The 11,180-nt window shown below is 47.8% G+C and overlaps 1 protein-coding gene across 1 annotated transcript; it reads left to right on the forward strand.

Annotated features, from left to right (window-relative positions):
* Nucleotides 1-335: 335 nt before the first annotated feature.
* SERPINB9 (serpin family B member 9) lies at nt 336-10,032 on the forward strand. The gene is made up of 7 exons (XM_068558503.1): nt 336-435; nt 2,064-2,241; nt 3,686-3,823; nt 4,178-4,295; nt 5,644-5,786; nt 7,165-7,320; nt 8,382-10,032. The coding sequence occupies exons 2-7, from the start codon at nt 2,074-2,076 to the stop codon at nt 8,784-8,786; spliced, it is 1,128 nt and encodes a 375-aa protein (XP_068414604.1). The 5' UTR covers nt 336-435; nt 2,064-2,073; the 3' UTR covers nt 8,787-10,032.
* Nucleotides 10,033-11,180: the final 1,148 nt, after the last annotated feature.

The following is an 11,180-nucleotide window of genomic DNA, read 5'->3' on the forward strand; positions in this document are numbered from 1 at the left end:
GCTGGAAAGAGCCCCAGGCCCTCCGCACCTACAGCAGGAGCGCGCCTCTGCACCTGTGTCCGCTTCCTGGAAGTGGAAGAACCCAGGGGTCCGGGTCCTCTTCGCCTCTCTGCACGCGCCCCCGGTGTCCCTTCTCACTGGACCCAGAGCCAGCGGGGCGGCCGCACTTTCCCTTCCAAAACCTCGCGGGTCTCCGCCGCCGTCCCCGCCCCCGTGCCCGCGGTCGGGGTCGCGGCGGGACTGTGCGTCCCGGCGGCGCGGGGCTGGGGGCGGGGCGGGGCGGCGCGGGGATGGGGGTCCGGCCCCGCCCACCCGTTCCCCCGGGCCGCGCCCCGCCCGCGGCGCCGGGAAGCCCTGGGCGGTGGGCGGCACGGGGCGCTGCAGTGGCCGGTCTGCGCCTCGGGCGGTCGGGGTCCCGCGGAGCAGAGGAGGCAGGTGGGCCGGCGCGCGCGTGGGGGCCGCTCCCGCAGAGCGCGGGGCGGGCGGGGCGGCCTGTTTACCGGAGCGATGGCTGTGCGGCTCGGGCCGGGGCGCGCGTCCGGGGCGCAGGGTCCGGGAGAGTCGCGCAGGGTGGGGACTCAGACGCCGCCCGAGGCCGTGATGCTTGCGTGGAGAGGGAAGGGTGAGCGCCGTTAACCGGAGTCGGGCAAACAGTGCTCTCGGAGGCTCACACGTGGCTTGGAGGGGCTGCAGGGGTTCCGGAGGCCGGGGCAGGAGGCCGGGTCGTTTAGGGCAAGTGCGCCTTGAGCTGATCCCAAGGGCCGTGGGCGGGTTACGAGCCGCGTGGAGGGCCAGGACGCCGCCTTCCTCTGCGCAGAGTCTATGTGGGGAGAGTGGGGACCCGTTCTGTCCTGAGGCTCTCAACCGGCGGCGCGGAGGCAGCGGGCAAGGCTTGGTGACGCGTGTGAGGGATGAAGGGGGCCTGAGGCCAGCGGTTGGGTGAGAGAGGGTCTCATTTCCAAGGTGGGCCGGAGAAATGTGGGCTGGGGGACGATGGCCGTGCCTCGTTCAGTTTCAGATGTGCCCCCAGTTTCAGACGACCTGCCCACCAGCGCGAACACCGCCGACCTCCCTGCTTCACAGACACAGCCTCCCCGTTCTCACTGGCTGTACCCCGTCACCCCGACTGTCCTCTCCTGGACCCCCCCTTCCTCCTTGCCTTTCCACTCCGGTGTCCCCCAGGCACTGGTTTCCCCTGTCATGCTCAGTCTACTCTGGAGGCTTTTGGTGGGAGGAATGAGGGAAGCTTCCAAATCCGTGTTTCTGAGCCAAAAACAAAAAACAACAAAACAATGCACATTGTCTCGGCCCCATTTCCAGTGTACAAGAGTCACCTGAGATCTGGAGAACAGGAAGGGCCGGCACCCTGAGCTGGGTTATGGGTTACGGGATAATGGTTGGCCATAGGGAGCCGAGGGCCGTCCCCAGACTGAGCAGCCACTGTAGGTGAAAGTTCTTTGCCTCACAGCCCATTTTACACCCGTTTCCAGCCTGTCTGGATACAATTCAGCATCTCATACATTTTTCAGGTATCAGCTGGCAAATGGGGAGACCATGGCCTGAGTCATAACTGAAAATCTCACGAGGAGTCTTCATAAATATATGCAAGAATAGACGTTGGTGTTATGGGGACCAGGCAGAGCACCTACACGTTTTTCATCCGGGGTTTCCTCCCCTTCCTGCTCCCTGACCCTGTCCTCCTCTTCAGATGGGGAAGGATTGGACTTCACTGCTCCCAGGAGCCGTGTGTGTGTGCGTGTGCGTGTGTGTGTGCGCGTGTGTGCGCATGTGCGCGCGCTAGTGCACCTGTGAGTGATTTCTGTTGATTTTCCCAAGGCTCTCAAGCTGGCTTGACCTGCTGCCAGTACCACACTTAGCTAATTACCTTAACATTGGACTTATTTTTTGGATGGAGAGCAACAGGAAATGGATCTCCCTCCATAAAATATTTTTGAGCTTTAAGATGAAAAAAAAAAGTACAATTCTAAAATCGCCATGTGTCAGGTCAACAGCATTCAGGGTTTATTGAGGTGGCCTCCTTTCTCTTCGCTCTCTGGCTCCAGACCCAGCATCATGGATGCTCTTTCTGAAGCAAATGGCGCCTTTGCCCTCCGCCTTTTAAAGATACTGTGTCAAGATGACCCTTCACGCAACGTGTTTTATTCTCCCGTGAGCATCTCCTCTGCCCTGGCCATGGTCTTCCTGGGGGCAAAAGGAGACACTGCTGCCCAGTTGGCCCAGGTGAGCCTGGAGAAGGGACTCTTTTCCATCGTTATGTTCTGTCACCCCACTTCAGACCTCCTTCTGTAGAACTGCCTGAAGGAAGATGGGATGGATGCCTGGTGCACACGCGTGCTGTCTCGGGAGCTGGGGCTGCCTGGGGAACCAGAAGCAAAGGGCAGGGCTGAGGTCTCCTTCACTGAGATCTTTTGGGGGAAAAGTTTTTCCAGTTGATAACCTGAATATGGCTATCAAAATTTTGTCCTAGCACTTTATCTTTGTTTAGGATATGATACCGAAATTGTTTGAAATCTCAACAGCTAAGATCTATCTCATTTTTAGAATAAAAGACTTTGTAACTATAATGATTTACTGGTAAGAAGCGTAGGTTAATATCTGTTTCAAGTCAGTGGTATACCAACATGCCTTCCAGCTGAGTTAGGGGATAAGCAGAAGTATGCAAAGAGGGTGAAAAGGCATGTGCTTATTACGTGTACAGACTGCATAGGTGCTAGTTAGCTTAGTTTAACAAATATTCAGTAACATCAAAATGAGTCTGTCCCTGTCCCCAGGGGATTTTATAGAGCAGGCAAGAGACACGTGCCCAAGAGGAAACCAGAAGGCTGGCGTCATGGCAGAGCTCCCACCCTGCACACAAGCCCCTTCACCGTCGGGGCGCCTTTCTGTTTCAGTATGGTAATCATTTCCCAGATCACGTATGAGGGGGTGAAGGTTTCGGTGTAGAGGGGTGTTCTTTATTCTTGATGAACTTTCCTATGTTTTAGGCCAGCCGATGAACCCTTATAGGAGCTTCATGTGGGAGCCCCCAGGTTGTCTGGTTACTTTACGAGGTGTGACATGGAGCGGTCCTCACCCTCCCGTGCTCAATGGGAAAATAACAGGCACTCAGTGTGCGAAATCCATGTTGTTGCTTGTCACATCAAGGGAATTGCTTTCGAAGAGCGAGCTTTGGACTCTGTGTAAGCTGGCAGACTCTGAAGGCGCTGTCTTTCCCACTGTGATTTTTAATGCTTTTAACTGCATCCTTTTTATGGGGGGTAAATTTTAGAGGTAAGTTTGCCTCCATTTAGGGTACCCTTAAACTTTCCTTGGGATGCAAGATTTTAAAATAGTTCCTTTTCTGAACCATCTTGTCCTTTTCATTCTTTCCTGTGATTCATCTTCAAACAAGAGAGATCTACTGAGGCAGAAAAGCCACCTCTTTTACCCACATGTGTTCTGTTTTCTCTCCCCCCCCCCCCCCCCCCCCCGCCTTTCTCTCTGTATCTTCCCCCTACCACCACATGGTGTTGCTTCTCTGGTATGTATTAAATCTGCATGTAAAATAAAAGTAATGTCCTTTTAAAGGAACATTTTGTGAAGTATTTGGGAAAAAATTTTGCTCACAATTTTTGTTGAGACTGAAGAGCAATGTTGATAATTTTTAAATTATTTTTCTTAACAGGTGCTTTCTTTAAACACAGAGAAAGACATTCACGAGGATTTCCGGGCACTTCTCACCGAGCTGAACAAGCCTGGCACTCAGTACTTGCTCAGAACGGCCAACAGGCTCTTTGGAGAGAAGACCTGTGAATTTCTCTCTGTAAGTTGAATCAACAGAACAATAAAAGTTGTAATCAAAATGTAGAGTCTGAGAGCAAGACTTCAGAGAACCGAAACTTATGAACATTATTTTAAAAACTTATAATTCTCTAACTATGCCTTGAATTATTTAAAATTTGACTACTTCTAAAATGCATTTATCCATTTCTGGTTATTCATGGCTTAGTACTTACCTATTTATAAACACTGATCTTTTAATATCTAGCAGACTAGGATGATCACTTTTAAGGGATGTCTGGTCTTTTTAATATAAAGTATGTAGTGTTCAGAGTTTTTGGAACCTTGCTGACATTATATTTAGGAATACAGCCTCACTGACCACTTTCCTCCAAAGATCTTTAAGGAAGCCTGTCTTTGGTTCTACCACACTGAGCTGGAGCAGCTCTCCTTTGCCAAAGCTGCAGAGCCGTCCAGGAAACAGATAAACGCTTGGGTCTCAAAAAAGACTGAAGGTCAGAATTACACGTTATCCCCCCTCCCGCCCTCTCCTCCTCCTCCCCCACTCCCTGCTCCTCTGATGTCACTAGTCTTTCATGGTCAGCGCCGGGTTGGCTGGGCCTCATGGCATATCTGGACCTTCATGGACTCCCAGAGGTTCTGATCAGATGCTGGGATTTTCAACAACAGAGACTTTATTTTGTCCATTCACCCAGGACCAGAGTGACTGATATGAAAAGAAACTCATAGGCCAGGTTTCCAGTTTAATAACTCACAGCAAAACATGCTTTCACTTGGCCGGTAATGTTCACGTGTTGGGTGAATCCAGCATCTCTGTAGGAAGGAAACTGACGGTCTGATCCTACACTTGGGCTCCTCCGTCTAGAGTCCACGTGGACCTCCATCACATTACGCTTACTTATCCTCCTGCTTCTTTCATGTCTTTTGCCTGCACTACCATCCTTAGATGTGAAAAACCTAGACTTGTAGGCCAGCTGCAAACCCTCTCTTGGGGCTGATGGATTCTGCAGACTTAAATCACTGTTTTGGGGGGAGTGGGGCCTTATTCGTTTCTGTTTCAGAGGGTGGCATGTTCTGGTCTTGGCCCCCATGATCCCTGTGTGATGCCGGACCCACACAGGCCCCTCTGCACCAACTACACTTGGTACCACTAGGAACGATGCTATTTCTGTTAATAAGCGAGAGCTGTTTATTAACAAGTAAAGAACAAGAGGTTGTCTTTCCTTGAAGACTTAGCAGTCATCTCCCCTGTTCCTCTGGCGGCAGTGAATTAGCAGGGATGCTCTTAGTTCATTGAAAAGGTATGACTTGAGCTCCAGGAGAAGAAGGGAGTACCTTTCACTTACCACCTGACCTTTTCTGAGAATGTCTGGAGGATCAAATAGTGAAATGTTTTCTGGAGGCTTCCAGAAGTTCATCAGTGCACTCACGCTGTCCATTGCTGGTGATTTCCCCTTTGAGCCATTCGTTGTGGCTACAAGTGCCGTGTCCATGGGCAGTCGTGGAATGTTTGCCCTGGACGTAGCTTTGGGGCATTTGACCACATGAGGTGACCGTAGCCTCTCCAGCCCATCCCTTATTTTCTGTTTGTCTTGTTCTCCCACCTGGAGCAGAGTTTTCCTTGAGTGATGGGGAAGTGGTTCACGTCACTGACTTTGCAGATATCCCGAAGTACCAGTGATAATAAATACCACCCGCGTGTGTGATTTCTGTATATACCAATCCAAACTCAGCAAATTTGAAAAAAGAATGTTTGGTTCTAGACTAATCATCAAGAATGTTCCAATAAGCCTTAATCGTGGTTGATTCATCATGCTTTGTATTCTCTACTTTTCCCTGAAGGTAAAATTCCAGAGTTGTTGCCGGGTAACTCAGTTGATGCGCAGACCAGGCTGGTTCTCATCAACACAGTCTACTTCAAAGGAAGGTGGAATGAGCAATTCAACGAAGCGTACACAAGGGAGATGCCTTTTAGAGTAAACCGGGTGGGGGAAGCTTTTGAACATCCTGATAACTTGATGAAGAAATTGAATGGAAAAATTAACTTTGTAAAAATATAAATGATTGGTTAAAAATAATTTGAAACTTAACATTTCTGAATGAAATTTTAAACTCAGTAGATAAGAACTGAAGGTATAAAAAACACTTTCTGCCGGTACTTTTTTGCATTTTATTACTGCTCCTACTGCCTTGATAATTTCTTATCCAGTCATTGCTGTATGAATGTGTCCATCGTACATTCATTTCTGGAAACTCAAGGTTTTCTTTTAAGCCCAAATTGCTCAGATAGAAAGCAAAAAAAAATTTTTTTTAAACAGCCCACAGGTGTTAAGGAAGTGTGTGATATGTGTGTGACGGGCGGAGGGGACAGAGGGAGAGAACGTGAAAACATATTTCTTTAATCAGGTATTTAAAAAATGCGAATAAATATAGACTTGATTTGCTGCTAATTAATTTCTCATTATAAATTAAGTATTTATAGCTTTCTAATATTAAAACTGACAAAGACCTTAGTCTTGACATTGAGGTGTAACTTCGATTTAGGCAGGCATTAAAATAGTTTGCCAAACCCCTCAGCCCCTAAAACAAAATACGATTTTAATGCAATTAGGAAATTTATAGGAGTAAAACCCTTTTCTTAGAATAAGGTGTACTTTAAATAATCAGCCTTCTAATTGCAAAGGGGGAAGGGGGAGAACAACTTTTCGGGCATGGATTTTAGAAACTATCTTAATTTTTATAATAGGTGACCTGTGTCAACTTTTTAAAATGCATTTAATCAGTGTAGTATTTCAGTTAACTTCTGCATGCATATAGCATTTCTGTGTTTAAAAAAAGTTATTTCCTCAAATTAGCGTATCAGAATTGAGACAATCGGATTTAAGTGCGTGAAGACCCACGTGGCTCTTCCCACTTGCTGCCACGCTGCTTTCTAAGCCTGTGCATCCGTCTACATTCTGGACCACATTGCTGTGAAACTATAGGTTTCATCCCACTTTATCATAAAACCTTTTGCTAGTTCAATAGGAATAGTTTTCTATTTAACTTCATTTGATCATACCGTTTGGTTAGGTATATTTGCTGGGCATATTTTAACTGTGGCAAATCTGACTTCCTTTTCTGGAAAATGCAGAGCGTCACATTTATTTTGCTGAAGGAAGCATCTCCTTTCCCAGGCTAGCACCTGTCTGCTGACGGCAGATGCCTTGTGATGGGAACAGGAAGACGCTGGTGGGCAGTCTGTAAATATTCACTAGGGCACAAATCCTGTTTCCATCCCGGGTGCTGCAAACACTCTGGAGTCTTGTTGCCTCGTTCAAGAATCTGCTTTTAATTCCGGGCTCATGTGTTTCCTCCCGTCAGAAGGAGCAAAGGCCGGTGCAGATGATGTTTCAGGAAGGCACGTTTAGACTCGCGCACATCGAGGAGGTGCAGGCCCAGGTGCTCGAGCTGCCCTACGCGGGAGAGGAGCTGAGCATGGTCATCCTGCTTCCTGACGACCATGTGGCTCTGAGCTCGGTGAGTTGAACCCTGCGACACCCTCGTGTCCTTGCTTCTAGGCTAGAAGTCAAGCCCCTCCTCCGCCTTTGGGGTGCACCTCTCAGGCTGGGATGCGGGCAGCCAGGAGCAGGCAGTGTTCAGGCTCTTGGGCTCTGGATGCAACGGTTATTCAAGACCTACTTCTCCCGTTATCGCCACGTGACCTTGTCACATCACTCATCCCGGCCTTTGTCTTCTCACATGCGGACAAGGCTAACATCTGCCTGATAGCCTAATTACGAGGGTAAAATGGGGGTAGTTCAGGTAACAAGCATAGCACACTGTCTGGTCCATAATAAGCCCTGTGTAAATGGGATCCACTGTTATTATCATAATCATTGTTATGAGCATTATATTTTCATGTCTCTGTTCAGAACCTGAGACAGGGAATGACCTAACATGGGGGCAGGGGACGAGGCAGGAGCCTCACTCAAGGGGCAGAGCCAGAAACTCCCAAGATGGCTCTTCCCAGCCGCCTTGCTTCTTCTGGCGTGGATCCCTAGGCTGAGAGCCGACCGCCGCCCAGTAGATTCTAGCCGGGCGCTGGGTGGCAGGCAGCGTCCCCATGTCCTGTGGGCCGAGCTGCAGCCGTGGGCCTCTCCCTGTGAGGTCTCTTCTCCAGAAAGCACACGGGCCCCACCTCGGGGGAGATCTCCCTTCGGGGCGGGCTACACCGAGAGCCCTTTCTTTCCCATCTCTTTTCTAAGCAGCAATGTCTTGTTGCCTTCAAAAATAATCAAAGTTCAAAGCAAAAAAAGCAGCGTCAGCTGGGCCTTGAGAATTGTCAGGATAAAGTCTGTCTCCTGCAAGCTGTGGCTGAGGAGAGAGCAGCCGGGGTCCGGTGGCTCTGGGCTGCCTGGGCACCTCCCCGCCAGCCCCCGGCTTGGAAGGAAGCCAAGTGTGAACTAGTGCCAGTACGAGATCTCACACCTGTCCCGGCAGGTGATGGGGGTGCTGGTCCTTCTGCGAGAGGAGAAAGGGTCGGGGATGCCTGACATGTGCTGAAGTAGGAATCACAAAGTGCAATTCTGGTCTTTCAGGTGGAAAAACATCTCACTTTTGAGAAATTCCTCGCCTGGACCCACCCAGACTGCATGAAAAGCACAGAAGTGGAAGTTTTCCTCCCGAGATTTAAACTGGAAGAGGCTTATGACCTGGGCTCTGTGCTGCAGGGTCTGGGGGTGGTTGACGCCTTCCAGCAGGGCAGGGCTGACTTCTCGGCCATGTCAGCCGACAGCGACCTGTGTCTGTCCAGGTTTGCGCACAAGAGTTTGGTGGAGGTGAACGAGGAAGGCACGGAGGCCGCGGCTGCTTTGGCCGTGACAGTGGTGGAGTGTTGCCTGGAGTCTGGACCCAGGTTCTGTGCCGACCGCCCCTTTCTTTTCTTCATCAGGCACAACAAAGCCAGCAGCATTCTCTTCTGCGGCAGGCTTTCCTCCCCATAGGGGATGCACTCACTGTGCGTGGGAGCTTTTCCCTCTCTGTGTCCCCAAATCCCACTCCACAGCGCCCGGAGGATGGGCCTGGGCAGGCTCCCACCCGGCTGAATGATCCGCCAGCACAATCCCTCGCTTCTTCCCCTGCTGACCACTTGTTTGTGCTACTTAAGCAGGATCGCGGGACAGGAGACCTTAACGATTCCCTGCTGTATTTGAGAAGCAGCCCAAACCCCACAGGATGGCAGGCAAAGCGCTCCTCTGTGGCCCCAGACTTACTTCCCACTCATTCCATGTACCATCCTCTCGAGTTACGCTGTGTTCTCAACTCTGGTCACATACTTGCCTTAGGCCATTTCAGTAGTAATAGATGCTACTCGCTATCGCTACCATTTTATAGATTTCCTGGTGCTTGTGCTTTTTAGGAAGTTTCTTTAATGCTCATTTTCATTTTATCTTTCTTTAACATTCATTGGTCACCACGAATGTTCCAAATACCGCATCAGGTGCTGGGGCCGCAAAGGGGTGGAGTCACGGTCCCCTGGCACCTGCCTGCTAGTGCCCATGCCGGAATTAGGCAGCTTTGAGGACAACCAGGCTGGACTAGGTGATGCCCTTAAACTTACCATGTGACCCCTTGTAGGGATCACACCTTTCTTCGTGTTACTGTATTTCTGCACCTCAAACTCTAACGGTAAAAATTCCATTCAACCGTTAAAGCTCCAATGTCTTCTTCTCCGAGAAATGTTTCCTTTTCTGCGTAACCAGACGTGCGTCTTTGAACTCTCACTGCACCAAGGGAGGGCATGTCTCTTACGGTAGTTGCGTTCTCCAGCTAGACTCTAAGTTCATCAGGGGTTGGGACTGTGTTTTACACATCAGTGTGCCACTTATTGTGCAGTTTGATCTTTGATGAGCTCTGTGACTTTAAAAAAAAAACGGATTAGAAATCAGCGATTTTATTGGTTTTTTTTTAAAGAATTCTTTTTATCGAGGTGAAATTCACATAACATAAAATTACCATTTTAATGTGAATATAATGTGCATTGGCCTTTAACAATGTTGTGCAACCACCACGGTGATCTAGTTCCAAAAATATTTTATCACCCCAATGGAAAACCCTGTACCCACTAAGCAGTTACTCCCCATTCCCTCCTCCTCCCAACCCCCGGCAGACACCAATCTGCTTTCCATCTCCATGGATGTACCTGTGCTGGTAATTTCATGTAAGTTGAATAGTATAATATATACCATATACTCCTTTTGTGTCTGGCTTCTTTCACCTCGCGTAATGTGCTCAAGGTTCATCCATGTTGTAGCAGGTGTCAGCACTTCATCCTTTTTTATGATTGAATAATATTGCATTGTATGGATAGAGCACGTTTTGTTTATCCAACCATCCATTGATGGACATTTGGTTTGTTTTCACCCTTCGGCTGTTTGTGAGTAATCCTGCTATGAATGTGCATGTACATGTATTTATTGGAATATTTGTTTTTCATTCTTTTGGGTACAATACCTAGGAGGAAATTGCTGGGTCATATGGTAATTCTATGTTTAACTTTTTGAGAAACCACCAAACTTCTTTCCACAGTGGCTGCTTTCCACTGGCACTGTATAAGGGTTCCAATTTCTCCATAGCCTTGCCAATACTTGTTATTTTCTTTCTTTTTTAAAAAAAAATTATGGCCATCCCAGTGAGTGGGAAGTGATATCTCATGTAGTTTTCATTTGTATTTCCCTAACGACTAATAATGTTGAGCATCTTTTCATGTGCTTACTGACCATTTGTATATATCTTCTTTGGAGAAAAGTTTGTTCAAGTCCTTTGTTCATTTTTTCACTGGGTTGTTTGTCATTTTGTTGTCAAGGTAAGAGTTCTTTATATATTCTGGATACTAGACCCTTATCAGATATGTGACTTGCAAGTATTCTCTCCCATTCTTTAGGTTATATTTTCCCTTTCTTGATAATGCCCTTTGATCCACAAAAGTTTTTAATTCAGTGAAGTTCAGTTTATTTTTTTCTTTTGTTGCTTATACTTTTGGTGTCATAGCTAAGAATCTATTGCCCTATCCAAAGTCATGAAGATCTACAGCTATGTTTTTTCCTAAGACTTTTATGGTTTTAGCTCTTATGTTTAGATTGTTAATCCATTTCGATATCTATGATATGAGGTAGGGGTCCAACTTAATTTTTTTGCATACGGGGTACCCTGTTGTCCCAGTACCTGTAACTCTTTTTGAATTGAAAAAAGTGTTGATAATAGTCAAAAAGGAAAGGTAATATCTAAACAATTAATAAGGTGAAAAATTACTCAATTTTGAAGAAACACCATAGCCAAATTGAAAGAAAATATTATTAAATATCTATGAAAATTGTATTTGCCAACAGTATATCTGA

Source organism: Eschrichtius robustus, chromosome 12 (assembly GCF_028021215.1).
Source record: "Eschrichtius robustus isolate mEscRob2 chromosome 12, mEscRob2.pri, whole genome shotgun sequence".
Lineage (NCBI taxonomy): Eukaryota > Metazoa > Chordata > Mammalia > Artiodactyla > Eschrichtiidae > Eschrichtius > Eschrichtius robustus.

Coding starts and splice junctions, on each gene's coding strand:
- SERPINB9 (XM_068558503.1), top strand. CDS start 2,074: ATGGATGCTCTTTCTGAAGCAAATGGCGCCTTTGCCCTCCGCCTTTTA. Junction 4,296..5,643: donor GGTCTCAAAAAAGACTGAAG/GTCAGAATTACA, acceptor TTTTCCCTGAAG/GTAAAATTCCAGAGTTGTTG. Junction 7,321..8,381: donor ACCATGTGGCTCTGAGCTCG/GTGAGTTGAACC, acceptor CTGGTCTTTCAG/GTGGAAAAACATCTCACTTT.